Source organism: Sinocyclocheilus grahami, unplaced genomic scaffold (genome assembly GCF_001515645.1).
Source record: "Sinocyclocheilus grahami isolate Dianchi unplaced genomic scaffold, SAMN03320097.WGS_v1.1 scaffold540.1, whole genome shotgun sequence".
Taxonomy (NCBI): Eukaryota; Metazoa; Chordata; class Actinopteri; order Cypriniformes; family Cyprinidae; genus Sinocyclocheilus; species Sinocyclocheilus grahami.
In genome coordinates this window covers 518,972-536,387 of record NW_015505719.1, presented here as the reverse complement: position 1 = coordinate 536,387, position 17,416 = coordinate 518,972, and the positions used below count along the sequence as shown (strand labels likewise).

At 36.2% G+C, this 17,416-nt stretch overlaps 1 protein-coding gene across 4 annotated transcripts in view; it reads left to right on the top strand.

Moving 5' to 3' along the window:
* Positions 1-17,416, top strand: part of LOC107555625 (rho-associated protein kinase 2-like) — a 29,059-nt gene that overhangs the window by 7,762 nt on the left and 3,881 nt on the right. For 3 of the 4 annotated variants that reach the window (XM_016238479.1, XM_016238477.1, XM_016238478.1), the window contains exons 7-31: positions 48-186; positions 1,523-1,614; positions 4,737-4,899; positions 5,928-6,012; positions 6,377-6,465; positions 6,800-6,848; positions 6,951-7,086; positions 7,551-7,642; positions 8,419-8,665; positions 9,838-9,944; positions 10,101-10,260; positions 10,716-10,876; positions 11,134-11,318; positions 12,025-12,094; positions 12,216-12,319; positions 13,113-13,299; positions 13,453-13,546; positions 13,651-13,745; positions 13,881-14,063; positions 14,163-14,334; positions 14,863-15,063; positions 15,477-15,544; positions 15,618-15,706; positions 16,737-16,815; positions 16,909-17,173. In XM_016238479.1, coding sequence (XP_016093965.1) covers positions 48-186; positions 1,523-1,614; positions 4,737-4,899; positions 5,928-6,012; positions 6,377-6,465; positions 6,800-6,848; positions 6,951-7,086; positions 7,551-7,642; positions 8,419-8,665; positions 9,838-9,944; positions 10,101-10,260; positions 10,716-10,876; positions 11,134-11,318; positions 12,025-12,094; positions 12,216-12,319; positions 13,113-13,299; positions 13,453-13,546; positions 13,651-13,745; positions 13,881-14,063; positions 14,163-14,334; positions 14,863-15,063; positions 15,477-15,544; positions 15,618-15,706; positions 16,737-16,815; positions 16,909-17,173 — 3,312 coding nt within the window. The remainder of the gene's footprint in view (positions 1-47; positions 187-1,522; positions 1,615-4,736; positions 4,900-5,927; positions 6,013-6,376; positions 6,466-6,799; positions 6,849-6,950; positions 7,087-7,550; positions 7,643-8,418; positions 8,666-9,837; positions 9,945-10,100; positions 10,261-10,715; positions 10,877-11,133; positions 11,319-12,024; positions 12,095-12,215; positions 12,320-13,112; positions 13,300-13,452; positions 13,547-13,650; positions 13,746-13,880; positions 14,064-14,162; positions 14,335-14,862; positions 15,064-15,476; positions 15,545-15,617; positions 15,707-16,736; positions 16,816-16,908; positions 17,174-17,416) is intronic. The other variant, XM_016238480.1, reaches the window with a different exon arrangement.

The following is a 17,416-nucleotide window of genomic DNA, read 5'->3' as shown; positions in this document are numbered from 1 at the left end:
TCATCTCACTGTTCTTACAATCTTAACTCTTCTGTCAATGTGGACAGGTGACACACCGTTTTATGCAGAGTCCCTGGTGGGCACCTACGGAAAGATCATGGATCATAAAAACAGCTTAACTTTCCCAGATGATATCGAAATGTCAAAGGAGGCCAAAGACCTCATCTGTGCCTTTCTGTCTGACAGGTGAGAGAGAGAAATGCAGAGTTTGGATCGAGTAACCTCTTTTAAACATTAGACTTTTACTGCTCTGAGATGTGACGTCAAAAGCAATAATGATAAATAAAATAAAAACTTTCCATTCAAGTTTAAATGATGCTTAACTTTATTGCAAAATTAACAGTAATGACTTAATCATAAGTAGAATAAGAAATAGCTATACTGAAATAGTTATACTTTAATATTATTTTGTTTGTATTGGTTTTGATTATTTTTATTATCATATGAAATATGCACCATTGTTCAAAACTGTAGGGGTCAGCAAAGATACCTTATATTGATCAAAGGTGACAATATTTATAGTGTCAATATTAAGTGACAAAGAAATGTATAATAATGTTAAAACAATGTTTTATTTTTAACTTTTAGTTTTCTAAAGAATCCTGAGGGAAAAATGTATCAGTTTCCACAAGAATATTAGGCAGCGCAACCGTTTTCACTATTGATAATAATATGAAATCAGCATATTAGAAATAATTCCTGAAGGCTCATGTGTCAAGACTGGAGTAACAGCTGCTGAAATGTCAGCTTTGCCAACACAGAAATAAAATATATTCAAATAGAAAACAGTTTTGAAAAAAGTAAGTTTTGATCACTATTACTGTATTATTGATACAGTAAATGCAGTCTTAAAGAGCATAAGAGGCTGCTTTAACAAACAATACAAAATCTTATCGACCCCAGGTTTTGAAATGGTAGTGTACATAAAATGAAATCATCTCAAGTCTTGTCTGTTTTAAAATGATGTACATGTCCACATCTATTCATTTTATGCTTTTAATAGCCAAAAATCAGTCACTGGTAAAACTTCAACTTCATGTTCCAATGCTTCTACTGCATTTCTTTTTAATGCCAGGTCACTCTTTCAGCCTTTCAACTTCAATCTGTTTTCAACTCTCTTTTTCCTCCCTTTTTCTCCTCCCTCTCACATGCACACACATATGAGCATTCCTGATCAAATATCCAGAGAGGGGTTTATGTTTTTTATGTTGTGTAAAAGCACAACACACACACACCCCTCCCTTTGCATTCTAGCTACAGGAATGTCCCACACGTGGCAGTCCAAACTGCTGCACCCCTCTGATCCAGATGCAAGGAATGGGAGGGGAACAACCGTTCCTTATTTTTGGATGTTGCTGTGTGTGTCGCTTTCGCTCCTCAACTCATCTATGCTCTGCAGTTTCCCATCAGCCACTTGCTGTTGGAAGTTCCAGGCTCACACACACAAACGTCACTTAACGGATTAGTGAGCGTGGTTGTGGTTCTCTGTTTGGTTTGCTGACCAGTGTTTTGCTATGTTCAGGGAGGTGAGGCTTGGCCGGACAAGAGTGGATGAAATAAAATGTCACCCCTTCTTCAAGAACGATCAGTGGACCTTCGACACCATACGAGACAGTAAGCCTCTGAGTGTGAGTGTGGCTGATCTGTGATCATGACTTGTGAATGTCATGATCATTATAGCCAATTAAGTAATTATCACTATTAAGTCACTATTACTAACTTACTATGACATTATGCATGTGCAGAATGATAACGGTATACAGTAGATGTATATACTCAAGTCTTGCATCGGTTCATGTCTTGAGTCGTTCATATCTGCTCAGATTATGATAATGGAGTTTTGACGTACAGCTTTTAATTTGAATGAAATTGCTGCTCATATTTTTCTCCAGACAAATGCAAACATTCACTTCACACCTTCATGCTATGCTTCAGAGAATGCTATTTCAGTCATGCATACATAATCTTGAATTCACTTTGTGCTGAAACTTTTGTTTTGTGGTTTACAGTAACTAAAACAATTAACTTGTTTAGATGTGTTAGGCTTGTTAACCTTAACATTTATCTTAGCTTAATTTATGTATATTTCTCCATGAAGCTTAAAGGGATAGGTCATCCAAAAATTAAAATTCGGTCATTAATTACTCCCCCTCATGTGGTTCCAAACCTGTAAGACCTTCATGCATCTTCGGAACACAAATTAAAATATTTTTGATGAAATTCGAGAGCTTTCTGACCCTCCAAAGACAGCAACACAACTGAAATGTTCAAAGGCCCAGAAACGTTGCAAGGACGTCAGTAAAATAGTCCATGTGACATTAGGGGTTCAACTGTAATTTTATGAAGCTACGAGAATACTTTTTGTGCGCAAAGAAAACAAAAATAATGACTTTATTCAACATTTCTTCTCAATTCCTCAATTCTGATTCTTACGTTATCATGTGCATGCGTTGTTTACATGAAGCGGAAGCAAGTGCATGCGTCATGATACTCTCCACAATGGTGGTGCGCCATAGTAGATGGGATGAGGAGGAGAAGAATCGTTGAATAAAGTCGTTATTTTTGCTTTCTTTGCGCTCAAAAAGTATTCTCGTAGCTTCGTAAAATTACGGTTGAACCCCTGATGTCACATGGATTATTTTATCGATCTCCTTGCTACGTTTCTGGGTCTGGGAACATTTCAGTTGTGTTGCTGTCTTTGAAGGGTCAGAGAGCTCTCGGATGTCATCAAAAATATCTTAATCTGTGTTCCGAAGATGAACAAAGGTCTTACGGGTTTGGAACAACAAGAGGGTGAGTAATTAATGACTGAATTTTCATTTTTGGGGGAATTATCCCTTTAATTATGTGCTGTGATAAAACAGCAAAGATTGATGTTACAGTTTTTGCTGTTTTATGCCATTAATACTTTATTTTTGTTCGTTTTGTTTTGTTCTGTAACATTGTTCTCTGCTGTGTTGTGCTGTGATGTGCTTCTGTCGGGGTTGTGGTGTTCGGGACAGGGTTATGGGGGTATGGGGTTGGTTTCAGTAAGGGTGGAACCCAGCATTTGGCCCGTACACAGTTACTAATGAGAGAAGAGCTTCAAAACCACAGAGTTGGACTCGTTTTCTGTTCCTCTCTCTATCCCTCGCTCCAGTGATGCCCAAATGCACATTCTGTATTTGCTTTCTCTCTGCCTCCACAGTAGTCTGTTATTAGTGGTGCTATCAAGGAGCATTCTGGGAAACAACTGCATCTGTATATCTGTATGGTGTGGTGTTGCCATATGGCAACATATTATTTTCTTTCATTTTCTTGCAATTCAGAATAAAATACAACAGATTTTGTTGTTGGAAAGAAACTAATTAGATTTTCTCTTCAAGACAGTTGTTCTTGCGTCAATGCTGACATACATTTTTTGGTTCATTTTTGATACGCTTAATAGATGTTTATTGTCTAAACTGACTTATGTCTGAATTGGTTTTACAGTATTTTGAAAAAAAATATGGATGTTTCTATTGTGCAGAGAAAGACAGCTCTATACTACAATAAAATTGCAGTAATGCATTTCCTCATTGAGAAATTTATAGATCAATGCCATCAGTTACATTACTGCAGTTATTTATTTATTTATTTTGAATTACCTGAATTAATAGATTTAGAACTGTGTTTCTAGAACAATCAAAAATGAAAATTCTGTCATTAATTACTCACTCTCTTGTCGTTCCAAACCTGTAAGATTTCATTCTAGGAACACACATTAAGATATTTTTTATGAAATCCAAGAGCTCCTTCATAGACAGCAACGCAACTGGGACAGAAAGGTAGTAAGGACATCGGTAAAATAGTCCATGTGAGAATACTTTCTGTGCACAAAGAAAACTAAAATAATGACTTTATTCTACAATTTATCCTCTTCCATGTCAGTCGAGCATCTTGTAGCTTCATACCATTATAGTTGAACCACTGATGTCACATGGACTATTTTAATAATGTCCTTACTACCTTTCTGGGCCTTAAACGTGGTAGTTCTGTTGCTGTCTATTCAGGGTCAGAAAGGGTCAACCATCCCCTTAAAAACAGACAATTGACTCTAACAATGAGGAAAACTAGACATTAAAAATCAAGCTATTAAGATATTAAAGGATAAAAGATATGAATTTGCTCAATTTGAGTGTGTAGGTGTGCCAAATGGATAAATATAACAATTCATAAAGGAAAACAAATGAATGCAACCTATATAGCAACCTAAAAATTGTATCCAATTTTGTTTTTCAAAATATCTTTTTATGTTTGTCTCTGGAATTAATAAAGTATGTATTAAATCCTCATTTAATTCAAAGGCTGAACTTAAAGCACAAAGATCCAACATCTCTGTCTGTTTTCGTTTGGCTGTGGAGAGTTTGAATGCAGCCCATCTCCATTAGATGTTTGACACATGTTCTCCCAGCGTGCTCAGCACGTTCGCTCCAGAGGCAGGGAGTGTTTTGGATGTGTAAGTGAGCGTGAGTGTGTGTGAGCACAGTAGGTAGTGAGTAAGCACTGGCCAGCTTGGCAAGTCATACATGCCACTCCTCCCTTCAGTACAGTGTCTGCTTTGTGTGCTACACACACTGAGCCTTTCACTGTGAGCCTCTCTCTCACACACACAAGCACTCAAACAGGACACACTATTTTTGCTCAAATCTTTTACAATATTCTCTCAACCCCCTCCTCTCTCGCTCTCTCTCTCTCTGCCTCTCTCTGTCTCTCAGCCATGGCTCCAGTGGTGCCGAAGCTGAGTAGTGATATTGACACCAGTAACTTTGATGATGATATAAAGGATGATCCGTTAGGAACCGAGACCTTTGCCCCTCCCCGTGCCTTCACAGGAAATCAGCTACCATTTGTGGGCTTCACGTATTTCAGGGAGGACCAGTAAGTTTGAAAATGTGTGTTTTGTGTGTGTTTGTGACAAGATGGATTCTGACAATGGAAGAGTGGCTAGTGAAATGTTGTATTATAATGTAAAGTATTGTTATATTTTATTACAAATATTTTTAATTTCATCTTACATAATTGGTTTGTTGCATAATATGGCAATGTAATATAATTGACGTGTGTGGAAAAAGGATTCAAAGAGTCAACAGGGTTCCCACATTTTGACCAATGAATTTCCATGACTTTTACAGGCGTGTAACTCAAATCACTCAAAACCATTTCATTTCTATATGAAATATTTTTGAACTGAGCATTACTAGAAAATAATATATTCACTTGAGTTTTTTGTTGTTGTTTATGCCAGTCTGGATATTATAATTTTTTTTTTTAAATTTGTATTGTTTCTATTACTGTAAAACGATGTTTTCCATTTTCAATCTACAGTGAAAAGAGATAAATAATGAAAATGGTGAAATCAGAGACAGTAAGAGTTAAAAGTCCATATTTCAGACTCTGTAGCGCTGTTTGACTTTTACACAGGTATCTTGTTCTCTTCCATGCACGCTGACTCACAGACGAACACTACACTGTAGTGTTTACATACTGTAAAACGACAGCAAGCTTCTGTTATGGATTAATAGAGACAGGATGTACAGTATGTTTGCATGATTTTGGTAACCATGAATGAGTGCTGTATTTGTTCCATCACAATTCCCTCCTTTTTCCCTTATCCTTTCACTGTTTCCTCCCTCGCTTTCTCAGTTTCTCCAGTGTGGCTGAGTGAAGCCACATGGGCCGCTGGCTGAGATTGGCTGGAGATTGAATAGTTGCTTTGATATTTTCTTTCTTTCATTTCCTCTCTCCTCCTTGTTCCCTCTCTCTTTCTAACTTATTCTCCAAACTGTCTTTTTCATCTTGAATTGATTTATGAAAACTCAAAGTGTGTTGCTGCAGAGTAAACAAGGACGAAGCTTGCTGAGAAGAGTGGAACTTTTTCCATAATGCTCTTTCTATCTCTCTTTCAGACTGTTAAACCAAAACCATAAGTGTTCAGAAGAGGACTCTAATGCTGATAGTGTCAATGAGGATCATATTTTAAACCAGGCAGAGGTGCATATATTTTTATAAATATTATTACTGACTTTTATCATATTAATGATTGTTAAATTATAAAAACTATGAGTTAAAAGGAACATATTTCTGGTTGTATGTTGATAAAGGGGTATTTGAGCCTTACTGATAGAGCTGTGAGCGTACATAAGGCAAAAAGTGTGTGGATTATTGCTCTCTAATAGCAGGTTGCACAAAATTAGCACTTAGATTTCTAAAATAGATGCTTATATGACTTGCTCTGCAGCAGAATTGGAGTGTTTCTCCACATTCTTTAGATAATTGCTGCTTTTAATAGAATGGAAAAACAACTGGCATCATTTTTTTTGTTGACTTTTCACATGTGTTTTGTGCATGTTCCCAGTCCAGTGACCTGCAAAAGAGGCTGAAAAAGTTGGAAGAAAAAGTCAAACATGAGATGCTAGCAAAGGAGGAACTGGAAAATAAATGCAGGTACAAATACTCATAAACATACAGTGGGATCCAAATTAGAAAATAGATTTTTTTTTGTGTGTGCATTTTTGTCTATTTTATTTAATACGACTTTTAAAAAAGGATGTTTCCAACATACTGTAAATGGAAAGTTCAATAGAAAGTCAGAAATATCAATATTTCAATTTCATGGCACAATGTTTCTTCTGTTTATTTTTTCTTTAAATTACATTTTTGTGACCTCAGATTTTGGACCCCACTGTAATTCTGTTAAGTCAAATTCATACATATGGCAAATTCAAAACACTGTATATCTTCACTTACAACAAATTGAATCTGTATTGTGTCTCAACAGAACAGCAAATCAGCGGCTAGAGAAGTTGTCCAAAGAGCTTGAAGAAGAAGTAAGACACTGTTTTAAATTCAATTTAAATTTAAATTCAAACCGTTCAGAAACAAAGTGCTGCTTTCTTCGAGCTTCTCTAACTGTTTCTCTCTTGTTGCAGGTGAATGCGAGACAGGCGGTGGAAGACTCTCTGAGGGAACTGGAGAAAGAGAAAGCTTTACTGACGCACCAGCGTTCTGCGAGCATACGAAAGGCTGGCCTAGAAACAGACAGAAAGCGTCTGCTTGAGAATGAGGGTGAGAATATTACAAACACACTTGATAGACCCTGAACAATGACATTAAATTAAAAACAGTGACTACATTGTGTATTTACAAGGAGCGGGGAAACAATTCACTAATACATCCATATTGGATCAATCTACAAAATAATTATGATTATTTATGCTTTATACCTGGGGGATTACCTCATCTTAACCTTCAGTATTACTCAACATTCGTCGAATGGCATGAGCTTTTCTTGAAATATATGCTGCTTTAGATGCAGCTTATGTGCAGCTTTTGGTTGTTCAAAATATTCTGAAATTCGTTCCTTTAATACATAATATTTTGCTGACATTCTTGATTCACCAAAACACTAGCCCAAAATTTCTCCCTGGTTTGCTCAGTACTAGTCTCTGACGTTCTCCCATCTAGAAAGTATTAGTTCTGCTCTGCTGATGTTGTGATGTTAACATATTTTGCATTTCTCTCTCTTGCAGTGAGCAGCCTGAAAGAGCAGCTAGCCGAACTGAAGAAGAAGACCCAGAACTCTCATATCTCCGCAGAGAAGAATATTCACCTGGAAAGACAGGTGGGTCCCTGAGCAAAACTTTATCAAACCATTAACCTCAGAACAAGAACTATATAACAAATAGCCAGATGATAAACTGATAAACATTTTTATCAGATTTGAGGACATTTACAAATTAAAAGCAGCAAAAAATGGCTATAAAAATGAAACATTAAACTTACTGAGGTTTGTGCTTAATGCTAAAGTAGTTAATTTTCCAATGTTAAAATACTTTCTCCTATCACAGTCAAATGAAAAAAGAAATATTTACAAGAAAAGCTTTTTATAAGTAAAAAAGTATTAGAATTTTTTTAAATAAATATAAAATTATTAAAATATTTGAGGTTTGTTATTAAAATAAGTGAAGACAACAATGGAACAAAATGCTGTTGAATTCAAGTCTGCTTATATTCAAATACATTTCTGAAGCCCAAAAATCATTTTAGCTTAAGCTACCGATTACAAGTTTGGGGTCAGTAATTATTTTTTTAAAGGAATCAATAATTTTATTCAATAAAGATTAAATTGACAGTACTGTCAAAAGTGACAGTAAATAAATTTATAATAACCCACATTTCTATTAAATTTCAAATAAATGCTGTTCTTTTAAACTTTTTTTTCATCAAAGAATCCTGGAAATAAATGCAGCCTTGAAGAGCATAAGAGACTTATTTCTAAAACATGACAAAAAATCTTCCTAACCCCAAACTTTTGGACAGTTGCGTAAATTTGTTTTGGTTTTAAGGATATAATAAAAGTACAAAAGAGATTCTGATACTGAATGAATGTGTCTTTAGTTGGAGGAGCTGAATGCTAAGCACCAGGCTGAGGTGGAGGAGTCCGAGCGGCTGAAGAAAGCCCAGGGCGAGGCATTGAGACAGTCCCAGCAGCTGGAAGTCTCTCTCAGGGAGCTTCAGGAGCGTCTGGCCCAGCTGGAGAGCAGCCGGCTGGGTCTGGAACAGGAGAGACTGAGCCTGCAAACCTCACTGGAGGTGGAGAAGCGAGAGAGAAGCCTCGGCTCAGAGACTGTCAATGACCTACAAGGTGAGTGCATTGCATGTGTGTCTATGCCTGTTTCTGTTCATCAGACAGATGTAGCTGTGAATTAGCATCTACCAAGCTTCTTAGAAGGAGGCCTTACATTCTAGGGATCACACTTGTGTGCAGGTCTGTGTGAGTGAGTGAAAGCAAATATTTATGTTTGAGTGTGTAGTGGTCAGCTCCTCGCTGAAGGACACACTGGGCTCTTGTCTGCTGGGCAGTGTTGTTGTGTTGGGGTGGAGCTGCCCGCAGCGAATGTAAACATGAATAGAGCATTATTTTAAGGTCAGAGGCAGGTAGCTGACGTTATGTCGCTGGACAGAGAAAAACAGACAAACAAGAAATATCTCTTCTGTGTCGTATTCTCAGTTTGGTCTATTCAATTTTGTTTGTTTCTGTGTGTGCTTTTATCTCCTGAGAGATTATTGTTATTATTTCATTTAAATTAACAGATTTTAACTACTTTAAAACTTACTATGCCTTCATTTATTTTTGCTACTTTTCAGATTATTTTTTATTGATTTGTACCCCAGACCAAGACTTCAATTTTAAAATATGAAAATTCCAAGCTAAACAAATAGTGAAATAAACAAAATATTTATTTTGTGAAAATAATTTATATCAGTTTTTTATTATTCAAAATTTTTCTCAAATTACAACTGTCCCTCATTCTTTTCCACCATGACAAATGGTTTTGCCACAAGTTTTATAAAAAATTATTTCAGGATTGAGATGAAATATGTGGTAGATATGAAGAAAACAAAGAAAACATTTGTCATTTTATTTTAAGTCACATATTAATAATATATTAAACATATTGTATTAATATTAAATTTGTTTAACAATAACAATAAAATATAATTTCCACCACAAAATAATAACAATAAAAAAAAAATTTGAAATAAAAACTATTAGTTTAAAAAATGTTAGGAAGAGACAAAGTAAAAAAAAAACTAGGAAGAGTTTGAAGTGTTTTATGAGTATTTATATTCTAAAGGTCCACAGGGCCAAATGTGCCTATAGAAGAAACACCCATTTATGGTTTTTATAGTTTGAGGTTTAACATTCATATTAAACTGAATTCCTGACCTTTGGTTTCAACTTCATTCTTGTGTTTTTGTCAGCCTGTCTTTCTTTCAATTAAATTTTTATTTCTATGTTTCTTACATTTTCAGGCCGTGTCTCTGGACTGGAAGACGAGTTAAAGCACGTAAAGAGTTCTCTATCAAAGGCTGAAGCAGAGAAAAGACAGTTACAGGAGGATCTTACTGCCCTGGAAAAGGTGTGTGTGTGTGTGTGTGTGTGTGTGTGTGTATGTACGCGTATGCGTATGTGTTTTAGTGAGATACTAAATGATTCACATTCTCAGCATATGATGTGTGTGTAGTTATGTGTATTATTTTGAACCCCCTGTTAATGTTGTCCCCTTCACCCACAGGAGAAGAGCAAGCAGGAGATTGATCTTTCTTTTAAACTCAAAGCCATTCAGCAGAGTCTAGAGCAGGAGGAGGCAGAGCATAAAGCCACTAAAGCCAGATTGGCTGACAACAACAAAATCAACCAATCCATTGAGGAGGCCAAGTCTGAGGCCCTGAAAGGTAAAATTACAGTTGCCTCTGATTTAAAAACTCTTAAAACATGTACAAATTTCACTACAAATAAAAATAAAATAAAAAGGGGAGCTCAGTTTAGAGTGAGAGAGAAAAAAATCATGGTTACCTTAGTTACCCATTCGTTTAATCTGGGGAAAGTGCTCAATTCCCTCTCTTAAAACTATCCTGTAATAAATATAAAACTATTACTCGAAAGGAATTTGAATAAACAAAAAACTTGTTTAATCTTTACTTTGACACCAGAAACTTGCCTGTCAAGATTTACATGATTCTTTTAGAAGTGTACGCGCATTACCCCTGAATGAAAAAAATGTTTTCCTCATTCCAAAATAATTATTCCATTTTTTTTTTGTTCTAGCTGAGTAAGTCTTTCCAAAGTCTGAAGTACAAGCCTGTGACTCGTTTGCCGTTTGGTGATGTTGTGTGTGTTTGTGTGACAGATATGGAACATAAGCTGCTGGAAGAACGATCTGCGAAGCAACAGTTGGAAAACAGACTGATGCAGCTGGAGAAGGAAAACTCAGTATTAGACTGTGACTACAAGCAAGCCAAACACGAGCTTCAGGAGCTCCGCTCGCTCAAAGAAAAACTCACTGAGGAGGTACACCTATCTGACTGTTCTTCTTGCCTGGCATATTTTTGTAATGTGTTGTGTTTTTTGTACATATTTTCAACACTTGCACATATTTTTCGCACTTCAACACTATCTGTGGCACATATTTCTGGATGAAGCTTCATTTTAAACTTAAAATTAAAGGAATTTTAAACTTACATATATGCATGACATGGTGTGTGGAGAGTCCAAGATATTAAATCCAGTCTTTTGTGTGTGTGTGTGTGTGTGTGTGTGTGTGACAGGTGGAGGTGCTGAGTGTGCGTGTGCAGCAGGAGACTCAGAAGAAGACTCTGTTTCAGGCAGATCTCAATGTACAGAGGCAGGAGGTCAGCTCTCTGCGCTCCTCGGAGAAACAGCTCAAACAAGAACTCAACCATCTGCTGGAGCTCAAACTCAGCCTGGAAAAACAAAATCAGGAACTACGCAGGTGAGTTAGGTTTCATGATGGATGAGATATATATTACAATGATATTGTTCTTCTGTGTCATTGTCTTTATAGTTGTGGTGTGAACGTCCCTATTCTCATAGAATTAGAATGATTAATAAAACTTGGTTATCGTTATAGTTATCACTCTTAGTATGAACAGGCTTTTTCATACTTGGCTTTAATAAACAGAATATTGATACCATTGTTAATGTAAAAATATAAAATAGAATTGTATTTGTTGTTGTTGTTTTCTGGTAGTGTAAGTAATGTTTATTTAACCAGGAACATGTGACTGAGACAGGAATTTACATTTGATAAAAAAAAAAAGGATTTTGCCTCCTCATTTCAGAACACCACCTGTATGTATGTATGTATATGTGTGTATGTATATATATATACATATATACTGTATATATAATACAATTAAAAAAAGAGTGAGTACACAAGAGCAATTCACAAACACAGGACCCTACAAATAATAATGACAACTACCCAGGAGGCCCATTGTTATAGCCTACTTTACATCTAGAAGGCCAGATATCCTTTGCACTGTATAATGCCAAGCTATCATACCATGTCCTTTTTCCAGGCCAAGTCTATTAGTCCTGAGGGGGGGTGCCGTTTTTCAGTTTCAGCACATGCCCCTCAAAAGGTCTGTGCACGGCCCTGTTGTGCGTGCAATTAAAAGCTCTCTTTGTCCACTCAGGGAGAGAGAAGAAGCTGACAAACAGCTGAAAGAGCTGAAGGACCAGTTGGAGTCAGAGCAGTACTTCACAGTATGTCTGATAGGCTTTAACATATTTTGTCAGTGAATGTGTGGAGGGCTGTATTTTGATTGGTTTGTGTATCTGTGCTCTCATATTTGTTTTGAATTGAAACATTTTTCCTTGATTTCAGAAATTGTATAAGACTCAGATTCGAGAGCTGAAGGAGGACAGTGATGAAACGGCTAAACTCTACAAAGATGCTCAGCAGAGAATAGAGGACCTGCAGGAAGAGAGGTGTGTATTTCCACACAAGTATTTGTTTTTGAAACAGGATGGCAAGACATATGAAAATGACTGGACTTTTTTTTTTATAAACTGCTCTACGTAACTATTTTCGTTTGACACTATCACCTGTAATCATGATCCATCAGATAGATACATCTGTGCAGAATGTAATGACCAAAACAGTGTTTCTTAACAAGTAACTTGTAGTTTCAACTGCTTCAACCACTAGAGGGCCAAACGTTACAAAATGTCAGTAGTCTCCAGAATGTAGCTTCAAATTTTAAATAAAAGTGAAAAATGAAAATGTGAGTTTCTTGGCTTTTGGCTTTGAAGCCATCTATATGCTATAGGCAGAGCGCCTTCTAGTGGTACAGAGGATGAACAACATAGTTGATCAATATAGCCACAGCTTTTTCCCTGCAAGGAGAAAGAGTAACATCTGACCCTGGACCACAAAACCAGTCATAAGTAGCACTGGTATATTTGTAGCAATAGCCAAAAATACATTGTATGGGTTTTATTTTATGCCAAAAATCATTAGCATATTAATTAAAGATCATGTTCCATGAAGATACTTTGTAAATTTCCTACCGTAAATATATTAAAACTTAATTTTTGAATAGTAATATGCATTGCTAAGAACTTCATTCGGACCGCTTTAAAGGCGATTTTCTCAATATTTAGATTTTTTTTGCACCCTCAGATTCCAGATTTTCAAATAGTTGTATCTCGGCCAAATATTGTCCTATCCTAACACCAAATTCCTGTTCATATACAAACTGGTTCATGTGTGTTTCTGTAGGGACTCATTAGCAACACAGCTAGAGGCAAGCCTGACAAAAGCAGATGCTGAAGAGTTGGCACGCACCATCGCTGAGGAGCAATACTCAGACCTGGAGAAAGAAAAGATCATGAAGGAGCTGAAGATCAAAGACGTGATCGCCAGACACCGGCAGGAACTCAGCGAAAAGGACAATACCATCAGCTCGGTGAGCATAAAAGCGATTATAAGAATGTATTTAATTCATAAATAAATATATAATAAAATAACAGAAATAAAAGTAATAATTTGTCTGTACACACAACATAAACATTAATTAATATTAATTATGTACATTTTTTTATATTTTACCTAATGCAAGCTGGAGGAATCGAACCGCACACTGACTTTGGATGTTGGCAACCTGGCTAATGAGAAAGAAGAGCTCAACAATCAGCTCAAACACCTACAGCATAGTGAGTAGGCTGCTGAATGCCAGTTAATATTATAATAATATGAATGAATTTGATGTTATAATGTTTATATATGGGCTTTAACATTTATAAATGTGTATATACAGAGCTGGAGAAGACCAGAGAAGAAGAAAAACAGACGAAATCTTTGATCCTATCCTTCGAGAAGCAAATACAGTCTGAGCGAACCCTCAAGATTCAGGAAAGACAGGCTTATTTTAATCAAGACTGGATAAAAATGCTGTATACATGTATATGTTACACCGTTGTTCTCATAGCTTAAAATAGGTGTTATTAGCATGTCTCAGGTAAATTATATCAGATGTTTGTATTGTAGGCTGTAAACAAGCTGGCTGAAGTTATGAAGAAGAATGATGTCAGAACACCGCAAGGCAACAACGCTGATGTCCGCAGAAAGGAGAAGGTGAATAGACAGCTCCAGTTGCAGCTCCGCACTGAGAAAGATAAACTCGACCACACCATCATCAAATACCAGAAAGAAATCAATGAAATGCAGGCTGTAAGTGACATTAAATACATACATTTAAAGGAAATGTAACCACCAGGAAACCTAGTCACTATTCTGCATAAATATATAAATCTGTTGTTCTGTTTACAGACGTTAGCAGAGGAGTCTCAGGTGCGACTGGAGATGCAGATGTCCCTGGACAGTAAAGACAGTGATATTGAGCGTCTGCGCTGTCAGATCACTTCTCTGAGCATCCATTCTCTGGACACCAGCAGCATCAGCAGCACCGGCAACGACCTGGAGGGTGATGACGCTTATCCAGGTAACTATCCAGGTTATGACCCGTCAAGCACAGGACCGCCTAATGTGGTAATTCATGCCATAATTGATGACCACTATTCAATTCATTTTGGGCAATAAAATATGTTGTGCAACCACAAACCATTCAATAGAAATATATAAGCATAGTATATAACAACTCAAAAACTGTTTTCATAGAAGCACTCACTATACTTTCTTAAACTTGAAAACACCTGGCATATCTATCTATCTATCTATCTATCTATCTATCTATCTATCTATCTATCTATCTATCTATCTATCTATCTATCTATCTATCTATCTATCTATCTATCTATCCACTGACTCTAGAACACATAATCAATACATGCCACTGTTTTTCTCTTTGACCTGTTCTCCATTTCACTATCTATCTATCTTTTTGGTTGACTTCTTCCCCTCTTTTTAATGTTCCTTTCTTCTCCTGGTCAAAATGGCATACTAAATTTATGCATCTTTTGCTTCTTTTCCTTCATTCTTCTTTCACTCCTTCTCACTCTCACCGCTGTAGTGCGCATCAAACACTCACACACCTCGGAGTCTATGTCCTTCACATACCAACGAAGCTCCAAGTCAGTGTGTATTGATACCCGGCCATGCCGGATCGTTCCTCGGTTCCCCTCCGACTCAGAGGAAGAGGAGGATGAGGAAGTCGAGTGGGGGCAAAGGCCCACCCTCACATATGAGAAGCCTACTGACCAAGAGTGTGCAGGTGACCCTGCATGGAAACAAATCAGTATGCATACTGCCCCTTGCTCCCCTTTACCTTCCTTCAGTGTAGAGTTCAAAAACGAAACACCTAGACAGCATTTTGGGGCATAAATGAGCCTATGAAATCCAAAAATGCTGTCTAGGTAGGCAACTCATTAGGTCAGTGATCATGGTGTGATGCTCATTAGATTTGACATAATTTTTCACATAATCACACTGATCACCTTGTGTTTTTTCTAAAACTCCATTAACACAGTTTTGCATTCTGCACCTAGGAAAGGTGTTTTTTAGATGTCTCCAAGTTCTTGAAGAAAAATTAGTCTGCCTGGTCATTTTCAGTTTGACAAAACCTATGTGGCTCTGTAATCTTAAATAAAATGTGTAAAATACTCTTCTGTTTTTCTTTTACCACAGATTCTAGTCTTGAAGGATGGCTCTCAATGCCTACCAAAAATACCAAACGGTTTGGATGGGAAAAGAAGGTAAAGGTTTAAACCTACACACTCACATGTCGCAACAACAAACCCTCTCTGATCATCTGTGTATAAATTGCAGTATGTGGTGGTAAGCAGCAAGAAGATCCTGTTTTATGACTCTGAGCAAGACAGAGAGCAATCCAGTCCCTTCATGATTCTGGACATAGAGTGAGTTTAAAAAATATTTAGGCCTAAATTTAAGATTTATGTATTTGAATTGTATGTAAAATTTCCATCAATTTGTTTTAAAGAGTTTTAACATAAACTAATAAACTTAAAGTGATACATATTTGTCAGTTATACATACATTTTTATTAGCTATTTGCATCCATTTGATTTTATTTAAATAATCATATATGTGACACTGGACCATAAAACCAGTCATAAGTGTCAATTTTTATAAATTGAGATTTATACATCATCTGAAAGCTGAATAAATAAATAAGCTTTCCATTGTATGGTTTGCGAGGATAGGACAATATTTGGTCGAGATACAACTTTTTGAAAATCTGGAATCTGAGGGTGCAAAAAAATCTAAATATTGAGAAAATCACCTTTAAAGTTGTCCAAATGAAGTTCTTAGCAATGCATATTACTAATCAAAAATTAGGTTTTGATGTATTTATGGTAGGAAATTTACAAAATATCTTCATGGAACTTGATCTTTACTTAATATCCTACATACAATATATTTTGCTACAAATGTAACTGTGCTACTTAAGACAGTTAAAATCAGCTAAATCTGTTCATTGTTAAAACGATCAAATGTATTCAATTAATTCAATTATTATTCAATAATTCAAATTTAAAAACATGGTTAAAATATGGTTAGGCGTGTAACAAACAATACTCAGTTAAAATGTATGAGATTGAAACAAATTGGATAGATTTATTGATAAATATATAAACCTGGTTATTGTGTTTTTAAAAAAACATTTGGTTCATTAGCACTATAATAGAAATTTTACCTGTTTCATTTATGTATATGAGTGGACAAATATGCACATATGTATATGATTGTATGTTTATATGTGATTGAGGGATATGCACCACATTACGTTTATTAGTTAAAACTGAGTAATCCAAATGGATGGAAATTTTATATGCAGTTCAAATACATAAATCTTAAACATTTACTGCTCTCTTGCACAACATTAGCCAGCCCATTTATTTTTATGCCTTCTTTTTCCCCTCTTAGCAAACTCTTCCATGTGAGACCTGTCACTCAGACAGACGTGTACCGCGCAGATCCAAGAGAAATCCCACGCATCTTCCAGGTAACATGCTTAATTTGTCCCTCTAGGAAATGTTTTATCATTCTTTGAGATTAACCATACCAAACCTCATTTTTTCTTCTGTTCTGTCTGTAGATATTATATGCTAATGAGGGAGAGAGCAAGAAAGAGGAGCTTGCTGTGGAAGCCTTATCAGCAGCTGAAAGGTCGTCGTTTATCCCACACAAAGGTCACGAGTTCGTACTCACGCTTTACCACTTCCCCTCTAGCTGTGAAGCATGTCCAAGGCCTCTGTGGCACGTCTTCAAGCCCCCACCAGCCTTGGAGTGCAGACGCTGCCGAATCAAATGCCATAAAGACCACATAGATCGCAAAGAGGAGGTCCTAGCTCCTTGCAGAGGTCAGGAGGTCCCACTCACAAAGCACTGCACATTCAGATTTATATTACCGTCTGTAGCTTGTTATACACATTAGAATTTAGCATTTTTGGTATTAAGACAAAATATGAATTAAAATATAGAAGATGTCATAAATTCATTTGATTATTTATAAATAATTAATTATTAATATATTACAACCATATATTCATAAAAATTGCAACATAAGTAATATTCAGATATATAAATTATAACAATATAATTTT